Source organism: Eptatretus burgeri, chromosome 12 (genome assembly GCF_056783735.1).
Source record: "Eptatretus burgeri isolate ZD-2024b chromosome 12, Ebu_testis_v1, whole genome shotgun sequence".
Classification (NCBI taxonomy): Eukaryota; Metazoa; Chordata; class Myxini; order Myxiniformes; family Myxinidae; genus Eptatretus; species Eptatretus burgeri.
This window is the reverse complement of record NC_140972.1, coordinates 77,433,754-77,456,292: the sequence shown is the minus strand read 5'-3', so window position 1 is coordinate 77,456,292 and position 22,539 is coordinate 77,433,754. Positions and strand designations below refer to the sequence as shown.

At 45.4% G+C, this 22,539-nt stretch overlaps 1 protein-coding gene across 3 annotated transcripts in view; it reads right to left on the bottom strand.

The window, feature by feature from the left end:
- TNKS2 (tankyrase 2) overlaps window positions 1-9,199 on the bottom strand; it is a 225,371-nt gene extending 216,172 nt beyond the window's left edge. The window contains exons 1-2 of one of the 3 annotated variants that reach the window (XM_085848622.1): window positions 9,119-9,199; window positions 8,571-8,959 (exon numbers count right to left, since the gene is read on the bottom strand). In XM_085848622.1, the coding sequence (XP_085704748.1) occupies window positions 8,571-8,829 (259 nt within the window). In that variant the 5' untranslated portion in view covers window positions 8,830-8,959; window positions 9,119-9,199. Of the gene's footprint in view, window positions 1-8,570; window positions 9,037-9,118 lie in introns of those variants that run through there. The other 2 variants (XM_085848623.1, XM_085848621.1) reach the window with 2 other exon arrangements.
- Window positions 9,200-22,539: the final 13,340 nt, after the last annotated feature.

Below are 22,539 nucleotides of genomic sequence, written 5' to 3'. Positions count from 1 at the left end.
CGGTTCTCGGCGATTAAACCACTCGGAATCGCACACGGAACGACGTGCTAAGCGGCTCGTTTTCGTACGAGTTCCCTCGAGAGTGAATTTCCCCGGTAGTTGGACCACGTGGGTATTTAGGTAAATTGAAATTGGCAATCGACCCGACCCCACGTGGTCTATCCATTGGCGAATTTCGGTTCGATAGAGGACCCGTATTCTCTGGAGTTTTCCGGAGAAGTACGATCTGAATTCTGGGCGATCGGTTGGGCAGACCTGCGGCTCCGTCCAGCGGTCGTGCTCGTGACCGACGTCCCGGCCCCTCAACAATATCTGGGGCTTGTACATGTACAGGGTAAGTATAAAATGATGATATATACGATTAATCATGCTGGGAGGGGGCGAGAAAACTACGGGAGCTGTGAAGACGGTTATAAATATATAATTGTATAGTGCCGGGGCCACAATAAAAATTGTACTAGATTTTTGCATCTATTGTGAAAAGTTGGTGTGTGCAGAGCCATGGTTAGTGTAAAATCGTATGGACGTTGGTGAGGAAGGAAGAACGCAGACAAGCAAGGTTAAAGCGGCTTCCCTAGGGATAAGTGAGCATTGTTTCAGCTCGGGGTGAGCCGAGGGGAAAACAGGGAGTTTCCACAGGACAGAGCATGCATGCGGACCCCAGTAGGATAATTAGACTGGGGTTAACATGCTACCACTGGACTTCGTGGAAAATCTGGAGTCTAAAAGGAAATGGAGCAGTTTGTGTACGTTTCGTAGCGCCAGTAAGCCTGGGAGACAAGGATGGGGCCACCAGGAAAATTGAGGAGGGGATAGATCCCCCAATAGCCCCACAAAAAGGGAGGGGGAAGATATCAGGCAGATTTGAATGGTGTCCCCCACGAGAACTGGTGGGTGGGGACACAAAGACATGCAGCAAGGGGTCAGGTGGGTTCCCCACGGAGCATGCACAGAAGCTTGTGGAGTGCACACAGCCCAAGTGGGTGTAGTGACCTGGGCAGCAGGATCTCCACGAAGCGTCCCGTGTGGACTTTGTGGAGGTTTCAATGCACGAGCGCTGAGTGTGGCAGCTGTGGCTGCTGAGTTCTCCGTGGGGAACCCACAAGGCTCTGCAGGGATAATTTAGGCATGGGACCGTGAATCAGCAGGATGACGGGGAACGATTTTGAGAGATAGAGGAGATGTAGAAGACATTGTAAATTCACATATTGTGGGGTGCGAATTATTACGTCCGCCAACGAAGGTGGATGGAGGTTATGTTTTCACCCGTCTGTCTATGAGCAGGATATCTAAAAAAAGTTGGATGGATTTGGATAAAACTTGGTGGACAGGTTGGGTGTGTGACAAGGACAAATATATTTGATTTTGGTGAAGATCTGAAAACGAGAATTTTGTAATATTTTAAAAGTGATTATTGATCACCATTGAGAGATGGGGCCAAAAATTTTATGTAGCACGTTTCAAAAACTTTGTGGACGAGTTATGACAAAACTAGGTGGAGGAGTTGGGAAGGTGACAATAAGCATATTAAATTTTGGTTCAGGTCCGGATCCAGATCCGGCCAATCAGTGGGATGCAAAACAAACTGTTCAGCCTGGCGAAGGTATGTGCTCCACTGAGTGCAGTTCTGGTTTGGCGTTACAATTGGCCGACGTTAGAGTAGTCGCCTTCCTCTGACTTCCTCTTCCCATCCCGACGAGATAAAGAATGAGAGAAATTAATGTCATGAGGTGAATGAATGAGGTGCGTGAACTGTGAACCATTTTTTTTTAGGGATTATATTAATTGAACAGTGTGAAGAGGGCATGTATGAATAGGAGGAACACCCCCCCACCCCCACCATCAGGTTTATGGCAGCGAGAGGGGATTGACATTACGGAATGGGATGCCCTTCCCGGCATTGATGCTGAGAGGAGCAAAGTTCATTTTAAATGATGCATCGGTTCATTGTTGGGCTGGGGATGTGGCTCACAGCAAGTTATGGGAAGGTTATTCCAGTACCGGTTATACACCGGGCCGAGTGGACCAGAAAGCCTGGACGGGCCGGGGCTTTTGCAGAGTGGGCCTGAGTGGCAGGGAAAATAACTCGTGGCGCCACATGCCAGAGAAGGCACTTAACGAATGGGAAATACAGAGCCCGCCCCTAAGGTATTGGAAAATAGCAGGGGAACTCGGGTAGAATTGGGGTAAACCCCTTTGGCATGGGATGCCGCAACAGAGCAAGTAGATGCCTGCAAAGAGAGCCACACCAGCCAGCCATGATATTGTGACAAATGGGCCCTTTTGTACAATTTTTGGGGCCGTGCGGCCTGAAGAACTCCAATTCTGGAGAACCCATTTTGGCGAGCAGCGTTCCAGGTGCCGGCAGACCGTGTGGTGACCGAGGACACTTGTAGTGCAGGACCCAGGGTCCTGATAAACAGCGTTGGGGAGGGGGTCTAATACTGACTGGGTATGGGGGGGGAGGAAGAGGAAGGAGGAAGGAGGAAGAGGAAGGAGGAAGAGGAAGGAGGAAGAGGAAGGAGGAAGAGGAAGGAGGAAGAGGAAGGAGGAAGAGGAAGGAGGAAGAGGAAGGAGGAAGGAGGAAGGAAGAAAGAGGGAGGAGGGAGGAGGAAGGAGGGAGGAGAAGCCCTCCTGGTACATCCACGATCATCACAACCACGTGTTATTTACAAAAATTGCCTCCGGACTTAATGCAGTTAAGTTCCGTGACTTAGTGGATGAATGAGTAGGATTAGCAGAGTGACACATTAGACGAGGGTTGAATTTTGTACAGTACATGCAGGTTTTCAGACAAGGGTTGGGACTTGTCTTGCAAGATAAATGGAGTCATGTCCAATGTTGCTCCCCCCTTCCGAGTGCAGATTTGGGAAGGTCTGAAGTCTGAGGAACATGAGGATGGTGTTGCGTTGCGTTGCGTTGTGCTGCGTCCAAAACCATGAAACCAGCAGCTTGAAACGTTGCATGTATACCAAGGGAGTGCATGAGTAAAAATTGGGTGTTTGGATCAACTAAAACTCCAATTTGGAAGATAATTAACAGCTTTATTTAATTATATCCTTTATCAGGCGCATCCTGGTTACCTCATTCGGCTCTTAATTCGCCATTTTGTTCAACCTGCTCAACCATGTCTTGACTTAGAACAGGCCACAACGATTTCTTAACGTGAAAGTTTTTTTTTTCACCTTCCACACTCATATTATTGAATGCCTGTTCATCATAGCTACGAATCGCTGGATACATTGCAATGCTTATAAACGCCCGAAGACGCCAGCGTTGGTGGATATATTTAATTTTCGCACGTATCAATCTCAAAAATCTTTGAAACTGCGAATTACAAAATTTAAGCTCCATAATTGAACTTGGCAGCCTTTCTGACTGCTAAAATATATATATATATTTAAATCATTTTTGTAATTCGGACATATTTCATATTTCAGGCATTTCCGGGAGGTGTGTTTTTAATGACGGATCAGCAATCGCTTGCGAAATCAGCAGTTCCTTATCAACCATTTCCTTGGACAAGTACAAAAAAAAACTAGAAGGGAAATCGGAAGAGCGCATACATCAACCACGCAATACCTGATCCACGAGAACATATCAGGCCCAATACATTTTTGAGATATCATGCTATATATCGTTTTTGGCCCTATCTCTCAATGGTGAAGAATCACTTAAAAATTATCAGATCCAGATTCGGATCTTCACCAAAATCTAATCATGGCTCGTCCTTGTCATACACACAACCTGTCCACAAAATTTCATCCGAATCCGTCCACAACTTTTTCAGATATCCTGGACATAAACAAGCAAGCAAAAAGGCAGACAGAGACAGACAGACAGACAAAGGGGTGAAAACATAACCTCATTCACCATCGGTGGTGGAGGTAAAAATAAAACGTCTCGTTAATATCACGGCAGGATAGCCGATAGGTACGCAAGCTCACTCTAAGCTGTAGAGCCTGGGTTCAAATCCCGACACAGCTATAAACTGTCATCCCAGCATTTCATCAATGTGTGTGCCATTAAACTGGATGTCATATCTGCCAGAATCCCCCACTTCACATCTCTCTTCCAACGGTCCGGTCCCTCTCTCCAAACGCATCTGGACAATGGTTATGTCCGAAAAGTGGTCATCTCCATGTGTGGCTGGATGGACCCTTCCCCCCTTCCCTTCCCCCCTTCCCTTCCCCCCCACCCCTCCCCTTCTTACTCCCCCACCCCACCCCCCTTAATATCCACGTCAGCAAAGCGATGGATTGCATTTATTTACACATACAAACAAGCAATTTTATATTAACTGCCCAGATGCTGACATTTGACAAATATTCTGATGGGGGGGGGGGGGTCATCATTAAACGTACATTATACGTTAATTTGGTTTATCTTGACAAGTTATTTGTTGCGCAGTTACATCATCGCCAAGCCGTTTCCAAAAATTTCAACTACATCATTTCAGCCACATCATCGCCATTTCCCAATTCGACCAGCATTTGCCAGGACACTAAATAAGGGGTCATTCCGTGCCAACTCGCCTAAGGGTCCCCAGGTCACCCCCTCAGATTTTGCTGAAAAATTTCTTAAATGTAGATCTATATGGCTCTACCTACCATGCAAAAGGTTAGCTTTCAATTCCTCAAGGTTTAAAAAATATCTATCTCTAGAGACCTTTGAAATTTGGCCCTAAAAATGCCAAATGTGAAAAACCCATTTTTTTCCAACTTCAGTGGCTTATAATATAATGGACTCCTCTAGAAAGCAAATATTGCAAATATTTACTAATTGGCATCCAAATATTTCAATTATGGCATCAGATAGCTTCTGGGATGCATATTTCTCACTCTATAGGAAGCTAATAATGGCTTTTTGGCCAAAACGAGCTAAAATAAGGTGAAACTATAGGAGCCCTCCTGAAAATATGGAACAACTTAGAATTTTTTTCTTCATAACACAGTGATTATAGGGTCATTATGTATCCATAGATACATTTTTGCTGGGTTAATACAGTTAGGTGATGAATTATAAAAGTTTTAACATAAGCCATTGCCTCCGAGGATCTAAAATGGACCAATTTTGTCCCCTGGTTTGACCATGTGGCTAGGGGTTTAGGATCTTCATTTTTTTTTCTAAAGGTTACCTCATACAAGATGTGTCGACTGACCGAATAATTTTATCTAACGCCCATGGCTTCATAGTAAAATAAATTTTTATTTACATGCACGTTTTTTTATAATTATACACTTTTTTCATATTCAGAAGTTTATAAATCTTAAATGGAACTATCCAGGAAAGAGTTACTGCAGAATTTTATAAACTGGTATACAAAATTTCAGATTGTGGCATCAGAATGTCTCGAGAAAGCACATACTCCTAGTTTTATGAAGCCAAATATGGCAATTTGGCCCACTTGGTACAAACTACAAAACAAGGTGAACTTGCAGGGGTGCGAATGAGGCTAAATTATGCTTCTAATTAGACATTAGTGATAAGGATGTTATTTATTCATAAATACATGCTCATGATTACTTTCGTAAGTGATTGCAAATTATAAATTAGAACAAATTTGATTAGTTGAGTAGCAGCGTTTTTATTTACAGATACACAGAGACAATGAATATTAATAATTTTAAAGTAATTCCTGATCTCTATGAAATCAATTCTTGTGACTACTTCTCCAAAGCAGCAACTTGTTTTAGCCCAACCTTCCTTGTATAATAGGTCTTGTGACACTCCTGGTCTAATTTGGTTCCAACAGTGCATCTACTTATCAAACTTGTGCCACTGGGCCCAGGTTTTTCTGCATCCATTTCCTTTGTTTCCTCCTCTCCTTTGTTCTCCAAACACACAAACAGAGACAGGTTGACTGTGCTGCCCCTAGTGTTGTGATAGACCATTACTCCATCTCGTGGTGTATGTCATAACTAATGACTTCAAATAGAGAACTGTAGGAAATGTTTTTTTTTAATTAAAACCCAAGCATATGTTTGGATTAGCATTACAATAATTTATTTTTGAATAAAAAGTGTACTTATAATTATTAATTTATGAGAACAATAATCTAAGTTGTGACATAACATCAGTTAATGCCCCCTGCATATTCACCATTTTTGGTCAAAGTGGCATTTTCAACTTCCTACAGATAGAAACATGTGCATTTATCAGGCATTCTGATAACAGATCTTTAAATTTCATTTGCCAGTTTATAAATATCTGCAGTATCACTTTGCTCGAGTGTTCAGTTTCATATTTATAAGCTCATGAATATGAAAAAAGTGAATAATTATAAATAAAAAAAAACGTGCATGTAAATAAAAAATTATTTTAATATGAAGCCATGGGCGTTAGATAAAATTATTCGGTCAGTAGACACATCTTCTACAAGGCAATCTTTAGAAAAAAAATTAAGATCCTAAACCCCTCGCCACATGGTCAAACCAGGGGACAAAATTAGTCCATTTTAGAGCCTCGGAGGCAATGGCTTATGTTAAAACTTTTATAATTCATCACCTAACTGTATTATCCCAGCAAAAATGTATCTATGGATACATAATGACCCTATAATCACTGTGTTATGAGGAAAAAATCTAAGTTGTTCCATATTTTCAGGAGGGCTACTATAGTTTCACCTTATTTTAGCTCATTTTTGCCCAAAAGCAATTTTTAGCTTCCTATAGAGTGACAAATATGCATCCCAGAGGCTGATGCCATAATTGAAAATTTTGGATGCCAATTAGTAAATATTTGCAATATTAACTTTCTAGAGGAGTCCATTATAAAATAATAAGCCCCTGAAGTTGAAAAAAAAAATGTGTTTTTCACATTTGGGATTTTTAGGGCCAAATGTCAAAGGTCTCTAAAGATAGATATTTTTTAAACTATGAGGAATTGAAAGCAAATCTTTGGCATGGTGGGTAGAGCTATATAGATCTACATTTAAGAATTTTTCCAGCAAAATCTGAGGTGACCTGGGGAGGTTTTTGAAATTTAGGTGAGTTGGCACGGAATGACCCTAAGGCCTGTGGACAAATACTGCAAAGAGTTGGCTTCACCTGGAAAAACCTGTTTTCTCATGGACAAACGTACGTCACTTTATCAAGCGCAACAGGATTTCACGACATCGGTTACCACGTGGTCCACAATATCACTGATTTGCCAAAAAAAAAAAAATGCAACAATTAACATAATCTCAGCTTCAAAGTCGACTCAACAATTACATCTCATGAAGAACATCATACTCATCAACACTAATCTAATCACAAAATCAACTTAAACCTCCACCGTGACAACGAGGCAACAGGGTCAGTAACATGTGAACGTCAAACACTCGGTTTGGATGAACAATCATTCACCAACTGTCATTTCACCAGGACCATTTGTGAGTGTGTGTGAAGAAAAAATACAATTCAATACCACCCGTCCACAATATCCCAATGCAGTTGAAAAACTGTTATTTACGCACAACTTGCTGGACTTGAGATCCTTCAACATTTACAAATTCAGAAAACTAAACTAGAACGACGCTCGGTGGAGTATATAGTATGCCTCCACCAGGCTGAAAGGTTTGCGTTTTGGATCCCACCGATCCGTCGGTTCTGGATCCGCATCTGAACCAAAAATCTAATCAATTTGTCCTCATCACATACCCAACCTCTCCACCAAATTCTGTCACAACTCGTCCCCAACATTATTAAATATCATGCGAGATGTATCGTTTTTGGCCCCATCTCTCTCAATGGCGAAGAATCACTTGGAGATTTTTTTTACAAATTCTCGTGTCTGGATCTGAATTCGGATCGTCACCAAAATTCAATCAACGTGGCCTCATCACACACCCAACCTGTCCACCAAGTTTTGGCCGAATCTGCCCATTACTTTTTTTTGAGATATCCTGCTCACAGAGACAGACAGACAGACAGACAGACAGACAGACAGACAGACAGACACAGGGGTGACACATAACCGCCGTCTACCTTCAGTGGTGTAGGTAGCAAATGCATGGAATACATGGGACCTTACCCAAGTGTAAATGACATTAAATAATGTGAAAACATCATCATCTTGCTGTATTAATAACCAGCCATTGGGGAAAACACCCTCAAAAAGGCAAGAGTAAATATTAAAATATATACATATAAAACAAGAACAATGAAGGTGTACAAATCAGGCCGCATGTGAAACTATTGGATACAAATCAAAGTCCAAGCAAAAACCACGAGAACAAGTAAAACTCCTCAAAAAGAAAGAAAGAAGGAAATAAAGAAAGAAAGAAAGACAAGAAAGCAGATATTTTCTGAAAGCTGCGGTCACACTGCATGTTAAGTCAAACAAGGCTACAGCGCCTTCGCCCCAAGCTGGGAAAGGTGACAATGACTACATTATACGATTGTGACGTCATAAACAAACAAAACCCACCGAATTGATTGTCCAATGTAAACGACCAATCTGGTCAAGGCGACGTGTTTTGGCCTCACACAAACATTCATGACATTAAACTAAAATTCAATAACAACGAGGATAAAACAACGGCCATGAACAGTCACGACGGGACTCGAGGAGTGAGAGGATCGTACCGGCCGCGAAATGCAGCGGACTCGACTTGCGGCCCGTCGTGTCGCGCCCGTTCACGTTCTGTGGCCCAACGAGCCTCCTCACTTTGGCCACGTCGCCGTTCCTGCACGCTTCGAACAGCTCTTTCCCGCCCTCCCCTTCAGCCGTCGTCGTCGCCGTCGTGGTCGTCGTTGTTCCTGCCTGGCCATCACCACCTACGGCCTCGAACGAGGGAGATGGCGAGGAAGAGGGAGAGGCGATGTGCGGCCGCCGCGACGCCATGGCCGACGGGCCTCCACCTCTTCCTTCACCTTTCTCTCCGTACCTCCCCTCACGTCTTGGTTTTTTTTTCTCTCTCTCTTTCTCTCTTTCAGAAACTTCGTCACTCCATTATCATTTCATCGCCTTCCTTCTGCGTTCAAAAAAAAAAAAAAAAACCGTCATCCCTTCAGCAATATGTCGCACATATAACTTGTTTGTTTAGTTCTAGCGACGTTGCTCAGATCTACAAGAATCTATATGTTATGTCATTGAAACACCGCGGGGAACTTGTTAATTTTCTCGAGAATACCTTAATTCGCTGATAGTGTCCACTTGTCCCGATGCACAGGTAACGTACATGACTTTTAGCTCACTCGTATGGCTTGGAATCCCGACCTGTCTATAAACTATCGCATTGGTGCCGCGCGGCTGGGGTGACGCATCGCAAAGTACGCGGTCCTCTCTTTGATGGAGGTAAAACTGTTTGTCCCATCTGCTTACATTCGCTGAACGTTATCCCAGTGTTTTCACGAACAGTCGGCGAGTTATCGCCGGTACCCTGGATAAATTTACAAGTTCCTTTTCTGGATTCTCACTGGGAAAGCAATGGCAAACCACCCAAGGTAATCCTTGCCGTGACACCGACCCTCGGACAACGCACCATGTAGAGAGAGAGTCACCACTATTATTCATTAGACACTGTAAATCGTTTATACTGTGCACATATAACCAGACAACCACCTTTTAGGCCTCTACAGTCTGCCGGAATCCCTCCCCCGACCCCACCTCTTCTCTTCTCCAATGCACTGTTCTCTCTTTCTCTTTCTCTTTCTCTTTCCCTCCCCTCCTTTTCTTTTCTTTTCTTCTTCTTCTTCTTCTTCCTCTCTCTCTCTCTCTCTCTCTCTCTCTCTCTCTCTCTCTCTCTCTCTCTCTCTCTCTCTCTCTCTCTCTCTCTCTCTCTCTCTCTCTCTCTCTCTCTCTCTCTCTCTCTCTCTCTCTCTCTCTCTCTCTCTCTCTCTCTCTCTCTCTCTCTCTCTCTCTCTCTCTCTCTCTCTCTCTCTCTCTCTCTCTCTCTCTCTCTCCATGGGTTTTATCTGCTCCTGCTAAGTTTTATAATAACACAATATATAATTTATAACCTGGTGTTGGCTTTGTAATTCAAGTGGTGGTTTGGGATCCTAGGTTTCTGAGTTCAAGCCCCTTTTTTTGCTGAATTACACTGAACAACAAATTTCAAAAAAAATTTTTTACTGGAGATGTGTAAAGTGATTAAGACTAATTTGGGTACGCTGATTTCAAAAATCATAACCGTTTTGCTGTATCACGTCAGGATTTTCAGGAACAGAAATATTCCCATTGCCTAGAAGTCAGGATTTCAATGAAATTTACATATGTCTTTAACATGTCTATTTCGTACAATTGTTGTTAACTTGTGTTATATTTCTTTCTTTCAGATAAAGATGAGTAGGCGTTCCTGTACCAATCATCCTGACAACTTCTGTTATGTCTGTGGTCGGTATACCAAAAAAGATCAACAGCGAAGTATATCTACAGCAGTGAAAATGAAGGCCGCCTACTTTCACTACTTCGGGTGTAAGGTGGGGGACCAAGAACAGAGCTGGGCACCACATATCTGCTGCACAAGCTGTCACACAACCTTGACTCAGTGGTTGGTGGGCAAGCGCGCGAGCATGCCATTTGCGGTGCCCATGATATGGCGTGAGCCGCAGAATCATCATGATGATTGTTATTTCTGCTGCACAAGCATCGCCGGCTTCAACAAGAAGAATAAAGGTCACATCAAGTACGCTGACTGCGTCTCTGCTCGTAAACCTGTGCCTCATGATGACGAGAACCCAGTTCCAACACCTCCAGCTGATCAGAACATAGCTGTAAGCAGTGGTGAAGAGGATGGTGATGATGAACCTTTTGAACCTGACACTCAAGAATCACACCTTCTGAACCAGGGAGACTTAAATGATCTTGTAAGAGATCTCTCGCTGTCAAAGGCGAAGGCAGAGCTGCTTGGATCAAGGCTGCAGCAGTGGAATCTACTTGAACCTAACACCAAGATATCCTTGTTCAGAGCACGTCACAGAGACATGGCTGAGTTCTTTGAGATGGAAGACACGATGACATTCTGCAGTGACATCAACGGTCTGTTGAAAGAACTTGGGTGTGATCACGATCCTGCAGACTGGCGCCTCTTCATCGACTCGGGGAAGAACAGCTTGAAGGCTGTTTTGCTCCACAATGGCAACGAGAAACCATCAGTCCCACTGGCTCACGCGTTCGGCATGACAGAGACCTATGAGACTATGCGGCAGCTGCTTGATTCCATCAAGTACAATGACTTCAACTGGCACATCTGCGGAGACTTGAAAGTGGTGGCGCTGTTGTTAGGGCTGCAGTCAGGCTACACGAAATACATGTGCTTCCTTTGTCTCTGGGATAGCAGAGACGACAAGAATCACTGGACGAAGAAAGATTGGGAAGAGCGAAAAGAGCATGTACCTGGTCGACACAACGTGAAGCATGTCGCCCTTGTCGACCCAGCCAAGGTTTTCCTTCCACCACTCCACATAAAGCTCGGCTTGATGAAAAGTTTTGTACGGGCAATGGATCTGAATGGGCGTGGGTTTTTATTTTTTCCTCAAGGAAAAGTTTGGCAACACCTTGTCGGAGGCCAAGATCAAGGCTGGTGTCTTTGTTGGACCGCAAATCCGACAGATTATGAAGGACGAAACTTTCCGTCAACTCTAAACCCCAAAGAGCTGGCAGCGTGGAGGAGCTTCAAAGCTGTGACGGACAACTTCTTGGGGAACGAGCGCGCGGACAACTATGAAGAAATAGTGCAGCAGCTGCTGGAGTCCTTCAGGAAACTTGGCTCCAGGATGTCCCTGAAAATCCATTTCCTACATCAGCACCTGAACTTCTTCCCTGACAACTTGGGAGCAGTCTCGGACGAGCACGGCGAGCGATTCCACCAAGAGATTTCACTCATGGAGACGCGTTACCAAGGGCGGCACAACCCGAACATGATGGGCGATTTCTGCTGGTTCCTGCATCGTGAAACTGACACAGAGCAGCACAAACCAACACCAGGCTCCCTTGCCCTTCCCTCCCTTTCCTCCCTCCCTTGCCCTTCCCTCCCTCCCTTGCCCTTCCCTCCCTTCCCCTCTCCCTCCATTTCCTCCCATCTCTGTCCCTTTCCTCCCTCCACCTCACTTCTCTCCCTTCCCCTTTCTCCCTCCCTCCTCTCTCCCTCCCTTTCTTCCCTCCACCTCATTTCCCTCCCTCCCTCCCTCCTTTCTCCCTCCCTTCCTCCTTTCTCCCTCCCTTCCTTTCCTCCCTTTTCTCTCCCTTCTTTCCCTCTTTCTCCACCCCCCTTAATATACCCCCCTTCGGTGATGCGATGGGTCGTATTTGTTCGTTAACAAATATGGAGGTATCATTGACCACCACCCCTCCCCCCTATTTATACCATGTCCGACCCCAATGAATCCCAACTACACAAGTCGCCTTTTCGCTGATAAGACAGGAAAGTAAAGTCCCTTTAAAGGTCCCATGACACCCAAACGTACTGAAATTGCATATATATTTATATTTATTTATTTATATATGTCCTATAGGAGTTTTTCATCGTGATTTCAGATCTGACAATGTTTTTTCACAATACTCATTCTGTAAAATGTAGAATTAAAAAAACAAACCTCTTGGGGAATGCCCCTAAAAATTCTGCTGAAATCTACTGAAAGGGGCGTAACCCACATGACGTCATCTCCAGAACGACAAAGGCTGCACGTAAATTACTCGGTTTGGTGGTCTACGTGATTCTATTGGCTTTCTGTGTGTTTCCACATTTGATTGGTCGACTCAAACGCTTCGTTCTTTTCTGCTTTAAAAAACATCGAACATTTGGTTTTGAATAATGGATGGCATGGACTTTCATTTGTCTGGTAGTGATAGTGAGTGTGAGAGAAATGAAGGATTTTGGTCTGAATCAGATGGAGAATTGTCGGATAACGTAGTCGTGGGAGGTGAAGTTCAGGCAGCTGGAAATGAAATACGGCCTTAGCAGTTCGAGCCCGAAGCAGGACAAGCAGAGAAAATGGAGATGAAATTCCCGGAGTTCATGATGATCGGGAGGACATCGAAGGAAGACTTGGCAATAACAACTGGTTAGACTAAATCCAATTCGTAATTCAATAATGTAAATTTGACTTGCATACTGCTCAATATCAGAAATATTTTAGTGAGGTGACGTGACCAACGCAGCGCAGCGCAGCGGACATGTTGCACTGCGGCAAATTAATCGCAAACAAGGCTGGCGCATGTCATCAACCGTATCTCTCCGCGCATAAAACGAAGCAATCTCGCTGTCCGGATACGATGAAAACTTGTGTGCAGAACACACCTTGTGATACAATTGTCTCGAGTAATCCGATAAATCTGACGTTTCGTTGCATTTTTATTCCTGCTGTCGTCATGTAGCGCCAGTAGAAAACAATGAAGAAAAGAGAATAATAAAAGAAAGCTGCAGCACGTCAGATTTATCGGACTAGTCGGACGGACGACGGATTTATCGGACTAGTCTAGACTCTCGTGTTGACAAGTAACTTGTATTAGCATGCACACAATGTATAAGTTAATGCGTAAGAGTCCCGAGGCTATGAGGCCGTGTAATAGGACAGATAAATTTGTCTTTCATAGTTGTGCAAACATATTTTTCCCTTTTCTCTTATTACAGCATTTTGACTAATTGTTAATGAATAGTAAGCCAATGGAAGCAGTACCTTCACTTTAGAATAAACCCATGTATGTCGATTGCAGCCATACCTGGCTTGCCTGTATGTGGAATCATACCTATCCCAGCAGGCTGGTTTCAACGAACAATTCAATGAGCTGCAAAATGTGGGTGCAGGTTTTTCACATTGTTTGAATTTAAAATTATCTCCCTGCACCTTGAAATGATACAATATTAATCTTTAGTATTTTACTTGTATGTCCCTGTAAGTTTCTTTTTTAATGGAAAGGTTCAGCAGTCACATTTTATATTTTGTGGACATGGTATAGCCCTTTATTGTGCATACATGTATTGGATTTGTCCACGACAACGACAAGGTAATAAAGGGATAAATAATTTCCTCGTGATTATTGTGCATACACGGCTCAGAAGCAGAATTTCTTTTCCGCGAAACAATCACAGGAATTAAGATGATCAGTGAGATAGCAAACACATGTGCACAATGCATTTGTACATACTTTATACGACGTGCGACGTCTAATCAATCCACTCTGAGCGAGTCGCGTTCTGGAGATGACGTCAACGGTCACGTGACCTGCGAATCGCTGAACTCAACTTTTTTGAGGGGCGGGGCATAGCAAGTTGTGAAAAGCACTACAAATGTTCGAAATATTGGTCTAATTATCCCATTGTTGATTTTAAAAAAGATACATGGGTGATTTCTTCACTTGGAAGGTCAAGTTAATATATAAATAACCAGAACGTTTTGAGTGTCCTGGGACCTTTAAAATGAAGACATTGTTTTGGAAATGGTTCCTTGAGGTTAATAATGCTTAGTACAGAGCAGGTCTTTCCTAAATGAATGTCAAATTTGTCTATCAACTCCAGAGTACCGGAAAGGGTGAAGTAATTAATCGCTCTATTAAAATTGCATATGTTATATGTCTAGACAGATGACGTCTCCCGAGTGCAGTCGGGTCAGGTAGAGGAGCATGCGCCGGAGCAGCACATCGCTGCATCCACTTTACGCCTGTAGTCCAGGGCTCTTTGTCTGCCTATCCACCAGGCAGATGCCTGGCCCATCCCCATCATCTTGAAATGCTGATCAATTTGCTGCAACCACGGGGAACGTGGTCGGTCCATTGGCCTCCTCCACTCATGAGACTCCCTCGCTGAGAGAATCTGGTGAGCAGGATCAGCATCAGGAAAATGAGCCACGTGTCCATGCAGCCGCAGCTGACGCTCATGGACTATGTAGGTAACAAACCTCATTTGAGTCTCTCTCAGCAACCGGTCGCTGGACACGAAGTCTGACCAACGAAGTCTGCCCAGCGATAGACAAGGATTCTCTGAAGAGACTTGGTATTGAAGGAGTTAAGTCTCCGTCTCAGATCCCTGGACAGAGTCCAAGTCTCATCCAGAGAGCAAGACTGGAAGCAACAAGGACTTGAAGACTCGGATTTCATCCTCCTGCACAGGTACGGACAGCGCCACACCCCATGATCAAGTGAATCCATGAGTCCCCAGACCCGACCCAGACGTCTATTGACCTCTGGTTCACAGCCAAGAGAGACATGAATATCACTGCCAAGGTAAGTGAATCTCTCTGTGACCTCAACATCCTAACCACAAACTAGTACACACAACATAGCAGCATCCAAGAATTCATTGAAAGCCTGGATCTTAGTTTTTACCTAGGAAACCCGTAATCCCAGCAGCTGTGATGACTCATTCAGCACCTCGAGGGCCCCCAAAACAATATCTAGAGTCTCTGCAAAGATGACTGCATCATCTGCAAAATCAAGGTCCGAGATCTTGACTTTCCCAAACGATGCACCGCAGCTTGATCTCTCCAACATCCTCCCCAGAATCCAGTCCATACAAGTGCTGAAAAGCGTGGAGGCAAGTACACATCCCTGACGAACTCCAGTAACAACTGGAAATAAGTCAGAGATGGTACAACCACATCTCACAGCACTCTCAGTACCAGAGGAGAGTTCAGACATCAGATCGATCAGTTTTAGTGGCACCCCATAAAGACCAAGAATCCTCCAGAGGTCATCCCGATTCACTGAATCAAACGCTTTACAGAGACCAACATAGGCTGCAAGCAGCCCCTGCCGAAACTCTCATCTGCATTTGGTGAGGACACGGAGAGAAAGGATATGGTCAATCGTTGACCTCTTTGGTGTAAAGTCTGACTGCTCTGGACGCTGGTGCTCAAGCAGATGGTGGCGAACCCTATCAAAAATTATCCAAGCAAAGACCTTGCCCGGCACTGGGAGCAGCGTCACCCCTCGGTAGTTGTTTCAGTGTTGGCGATCACCCTTCCCTTTCCAGAGAGGGACAACAAGGCCCCTCTTCTAGTCAGTTGGGATGATGCCTGTGTTCCAGGCAGAGCACAGCACTTCATGTAACAACATGAGGACAGCATTTCCACCAGCCTTGAGAAGTTTGGCATGGATGCCACAGATCCCTGGAGCTTTACCCCATTTCAACCAGTTCACTACAGTCTGCGTATCCACAAATGAAGTTTGATCACAGTTGTTTGGAGGGTCAGCAACAGGGATAGTAACACCTCTGACATCCAACTCAATGGCTGGTGGGTCAGCCTGGTGAAGCCGCTCAAAGTAAATGGCCCAGCGCGCCTTCACTTTGGACTCTTCAGTCAAGAGTACACCACCCTCCACTCGAACTGCTGAACACCGAGGAACGGGCTTGGAGGAACGCAATGCCCAAATTCCGCTGAAAGCAGGAGGAGAATCACTTGACCACAGGTGATGCAACACCCCCTCACAGATTCCTCGCACATCGGCCTCCTTGTCCATCCTCAGCGCATGTACAGTTTTATGCCTCAACTCCCTGAACCGCTCAGCTCTATTAAACCTGGCCCTACGACTCTGGTCAATAGTGTCCAGTGTGCGTTGGGAGACAAAATTATTCTTCGCCCCAGAGTGAGTTCCACGATATCCACCAGCAACATCAAGGATGGTAGCCTTGAAGGCACTCCACAATTCTTCTGATTCCCCAAAGTACCAAGACCTCTCTCCCCCCCCCCCCCAAATCCCCACTCAGCCTTTTCGCAAACTCCTCAGTTACCCTCTCAACCTTGAGCTTGCCAACACCCAGCCGAGGCTGGGATGGTACCTTCTCCCGGATTTAAGCTGCAACTTCAGAGTTGTTTACAACAAGCCTGTGGTCGATATTGAGGCACTGAGCACGCCAGTAGACCATGCAGTTCTGGATCATCCTGCAGTGTCCATGAACGAGCACATGGTCAATCTCCTTTACCACACCACCAGCGTTGGAATACCAAGTCCAGCGATGTGCTTGTGGGCGCTGAAACCATGAACCGGCCACCCCAAGTCCATGACTTCTTGCAAAGTCAAGGAACTTAGTGCTATTCTGGTTCACAGTTCCAGACCCATGGGGACCACCACGTGTCCCTTATAACCATCCCTATCAGTTCCAGTTGATGCATTAAAATCCCTCAAGACTAGAAGTGTATCTCGCATGGGGCACTGAACAACCATAGACTCGAGCGTGGCATATAATGCATCCTTCATGGTGACATCACTCGCCTCAGTTCGAGCATAAACAGAGACCAGGGAAATGACACCTAAGGAGTGACGAATCCTTTGTCTCATAATACGCTCGTTGACCGGTGTTACCTCAATTATCATTGGGGTCAGCTTATTGGACACAGCGACAGCAACTCCTTGGGAATGCTAACCATAGGAGCGACCAGAACAATAGTAGGTGTAACTACTAGCCATGATCTCGCCGCAATCCAGTCTCCAAACCTCAGAGAGTGCTGCAGTACCGATGTTCAAATGCTAGAGCTCAGGTGATAACAGACAGGTGATCATCCTCTCTTAGGGATAGGACATTCCAGGCTCCCACCCGAAGGGACCGCCCCAGGTTAACCCAAGGAGACCGCCGTCTGGTGGATGACACCTCAGCACCACCCCGCCACACACCACTGCAATCTGACCCGGAGAGTTTACCCTGTGCTTTTCCTCCTATAATCAAGGAGTTGGGGGTCCTGAAGGCTTTACCCCAATCCCATCATCCAGGGAGCTGCCCTGTGAAGGGCAGCAGCACAGGAGGTACTCCCACGGAGTGGGTTTTCAGATGTTTTTTTTATGCTTCGAGAATGTTTTGCGGAATGAAGGGTTTTACGGTGGCCGGAGTGCAAATCCTGCCACCAACCTCCTAATAAGAAGTAACCCAACTGCAGGAGGACGTCCGCAGATACAGTTGGGCACTAGGTTTTTGTTATAGGTCAGAGGTTGTAGACAGCAACCGCCCAGGGTGGTACTACCGTTCTGACTTGGGAGTGTTAAAGTGGTGCCCGGAACCATCGCGCACTCTCCGTGTCAAGATTGCTGGTCTTACTTTCTGTCTCACTCAAACTATAACTCCCAGGCTGGCTTTAATCTCACATTCTTGCAAACAAACATTATAGACTTTTCAAACAAACATCACACACTTTTCTTACTCACTCATTTTCACTCCAAACTTTACATTCTCTCTCTTTTATTTCTCTTTCTTTAAGGCCTGGCCTCGGTGAGGACGATTTAGTCCATGACTGGAGCCTTCAACATAAAAACTATAATAACATTTTTTTTTTAAGGTATGGATGGCCGTTGGCTCACAAGGAGCCCGTCTTCCCTTCAACAGGTCTTGTTTTTAATCCTGCTGGGTGTCCATACCCATACACCCTCCTCACCAGGAAACCTGGTGGGGGGACGGCTTAGTCATCGCCAACCCAACCATGAAACAGGTTAGTTCGGGTTTTCATGGTGTCTGGCCTGGCCTGACAATTAATCCCTCAATACCCAGTGTCTGCGTCTGTCTAAGAACCGACCAACTGCCATCGCTTTGAACCTTTTATTTACTGTTTTACCCTTTGTAATCTGTCCTAAATGTAATTTTTAGCATTTGGGTGGGCTTCCGGCCCATTGTTTCGGTGGGGAAAGCCGGCTCCACCATCACAACCGATCCTGCAGCACCAGGAACATTGTAAAGGTCGAGGAAGTGTTTGCTCTACCCCCAGACTGGGCTTCAGCCCAATGGTGAGTGAGAGCGGAGGAGTGTAGGACGTCATGGCATGAAATGGGGGCCAGATGTAATTAAAAAAAAAGTGTACGCAGTGGAGCAGGAAGCAGATGGTTGGGACTGACTGCAGAGAGGCTGCTGGAAATCTGCAAAGCTGCCATGCTACACCATGCCCCCATCCAGCCAGCCACCCCTCCCCTCCCGTACCTCACACCAAGCTCCTGTCTGAAGCAGGGCTGCTCTTGAGTTCCACTTTGCCACCCTGCACCTATCCGAGCTGTGTCCCGCCAGACACAGTTTGAGGTGTTCGGTCTCGTCAGCCTCTGCTATCTATCTCTATCTCCTGTGGTGTGCCTGTGGGCCCTAAAGCAGTTATTAAGGCATCCGCAATCGTTCGTCGTTCCATGGGTGCAACATGTTCTTCTGACGCGTACCTTTATTTGGGCGGTGTATAGGCAACTGACAGCTCTGTATAAGCAAAATAATAATAATCCATGAAGTTATGTGCATGAAGCCAAAACATACCTACTACTAATAATTCAAAATACCTCACTGCACTGGAAAACGTGCGGACGGGAATACCCTACAGTATTGTAAATGGTGGGGACTTGTAATAGCTTCCCCCACCTGGAGGCAGCACAACATACACATTTACATCGAGAATTTGCGTCCCTCCCCCCCCCCCAAAACCACCGGCAAAGAAAAATGCACCCCTATACATTAATTGGGGGCATGCTGGTCCTCTGGAACAAGTCTGGATGTAATTGGCCCACAACTGCAGGAGTCGCACAACAAACAAACACGCAAACACCAGTCCGTGAATTGTAGTAAAGGATAACAGAAGAAAGGGAGAGGTGATTGAGAATTTAACGGTCCACCTTTATTTACTTTTAACATTGTTCTTTACAAACGGGAACAGGAACAACGCAGGCATGATAGGCCGAATGGCCTTCTCACGTGCCAAAATTCCCTGTGTAGTTTTGTGTGATGTTGTTAAGAACAGGAAGAAATGGGGAGAGGAGGACAAAGAGTAGCGGGTGAGAGTACATGCAGTTGGAAGAGGGAGATTGAGACGTTGGGAAAGGGGGGGGGGTTGAGGACTTGGGGTTGGAAGGGATGTTGAGTACTTGGGGTTTGTAGCAGTTGAGGACTTGAAGAAGAAAGGGGGAGGAGATGACAAAGTTGGCTTGGGTGAGGGAGGGCAGAGTGGGGACAGAGTTGGGTTCGAGGGGTTTGAGGCTTTTGAGGGGAGGAGGGGGAGGGGTTAAGGACATTGGGTCGGCAGGGGGTTTGAGAATTTGAAGAAAGGAGGAGTGGAGCACAGAGTTCGGGTGTGGTGGTAGGGGGAAGCAGAGAGAGGACAGAGTTGAAAGGGGGGTTGTGGACTTCAGACTGTGTGTGTGAGAGGGGGTGTGAGGGGGAGGGTGCGAGGGGGATGGGTGAGGTTAAGGACCTGAAGTCACATTTTGCATTATGCAGAATTTGCATGGGTCCCAGATAGTCCCGTTGGGTCTTTTGGGTCCTCTTGGTATTTTGGGTTATCTAGATATTTGGGGTCCCTGTGGTCTTTTGTGTCCTCGAGTCATTTGGATCCCCTGGGTCTTTTTTTGGGGGGGGGGGGGTCCTCAGGATATTTTGGGTGTTCGGGGTCCTCAGAGTCTTTGCGTCCTTGGGATCTTTTGGGTCCTCTGGGTCATTTTGGGTATTTTAGGTCTTTTTTGTCCCTGAGGTCTTTTCGGTACTCGAGGTCTTTAGGGTATTTTGAGTCTTTGGGGTATTTTCAGTCATGTTGTTATTTTGGCTCTTCAGGCTCTTCTATGTCCTTTTGAGTGTTCACGTTATTTGGGGTCTTCAAGGTCTTTGAGGTATTTTGTCTTTGGGGTCTTTTGCATCTTTTAGGTCTTTAAGGGTTTTCGGGGTACTTTGGGTCTTCGGGGTCATTTGGGTCCTCAGGGTCGTACAACATAAGATTTGACTTCACACAAACACAGCCTGTGACCTTGGGGTAAATGATGTAACCTTCCAGGATTTTGTGATGTCGATTTTATCATAGTCGTCGTCGTCATCGTACCGAATGCGAGGTCGTGTCCTGCAGTTCCCGGTTTACAATGACTTGGCCAAGGTCACAATCGAACCACCTACCTCCAAGATCACAGCAAACACTATATAACGATTATGCCGGTGAGTTTGGTAAATTATTTAACTTTTCCTTGTTTTTTTTGTTGCCACTTTTCACGACTCGTTTTCATGACTGTATGAAACATGAACAAACAACAACGGCACTCGCTACGAATACGCACACCTCCACCAGACTGAACCAGTTTACGATTTGTATCCCACCGATAGGCCGGATCTGGATCCGGACCTGAACCAAAATGTAATCGGCTTTAATTGTTCTCGTCACCTAAAAAAAATCATCCACCCTAGTTTTGTCACAACTCATCCATAACTTTTTAAGATACGTATCATACTACACATCATTTTTAGCCCTACCTCTCAAAGGTGAAGAATTATTTTTTTTTTAAATTCTCACATCCGGATCTGGATCCGTATCTTCACCAAAATCGAAGCAGTTCGTCCTCGTCAAACACCCAACTCGTCCAAGAAGTTTTGTCCGAATCCGTACACAACTTTTCCAGATATCGTGCTCACAGACAAACAGACAGGGGTGAAAGCATAACCTCTGTCCACTTTTTGGTGGTGGAGGTGATTATTGATAATATTATCACTTCTAGGATTGGCAGGATGGCGTAGATATTCGCACACTCACCTTTAAGACGTCTAACCTGGGTTTGAATCCCAAGCTACAAACTGTGTTTCACAGGCAAGGTGATTCATCAATGTGTGTGCAAGTCCCTTGGAGGGACGTTAAACTGGGCGTACCGTCTACTGGCAATAGTTGGTGGACGTTAAAGATCCCTTGGTGTCCCTCGCAGGAGTAGGCGAGCTATTGCTGGCACCATGAACAAATTCCAAATTCCTTCCCCAACTACTGCTGGGAAGGCAATGGCAAACCACACAGTATAACCCTTGCAAAGAAACTGCTTCAGCAGCACCGACGCTGTGTAACAGAGTACGGTGCATGTACATCAGAATCAGGATCAGAATCAGAATTGTCACGTGTGCAACGCCCACCCAAAACCGCAAGCAATTTTGGATGATGCACCACTGAGTGGTGGTGTGAGCTGCCTCTGTCCTCGCACATGTTTATACACACGGTTACTCAAAAAAAAAAATTCCCTCCAGGAGGTTTCAGTAAACCAAATCGGTCAATGCGGGAAACATGGAAGAAACGAAACGTGCACATAGGAACTTGGTGATAAATCATTTAATTGTACAGTCACGCACACAAGGACAATAAAATTAATCCCGGATGAAATAGACACCACAAGACACACAAGTGTGTATGTGTCTCAGATGAAACAGACACAAGAAACAAACAAGTACTTTGTACAAAAAGCTAAATCCTGGCTCAGGGCCTCCACCACACTCTTGTAATTCACCATGAACCAGGTGCATCTTTCACGGTGAGTGAGAGGGAGGGAGGGGAGAGGGGGAAAAGGGGTAGAGGGGAAGTGGGAGAGGAGAGAGGGGGAGGCGAACGAGAGAACAGCTGCAGGTCCCCAGCCTTAATGAACTTGCTAACAGCTCCCCTTTCCCCATCTTCAAGATGTTTGCCATCAGTGCCTGGCGGGTGCTAGCCAATGGCGCACCACTCTCACACATGGGGACAATACCAGCCAATCGACAATGCTCATCCAGAACAAATCAGTACAGTCCAATGGTGTGCCATATTAGTTCTTCCAATCCGAGGCAATCATGGTGCAAAGCCCTTCTCTGGCAGCATGGACTTGTGGTGTGCCACATTGCTCGCTGCTACTCAGGGGTGGTTATACTGGAGGGTTGGCCCCAATTTGGTAAAT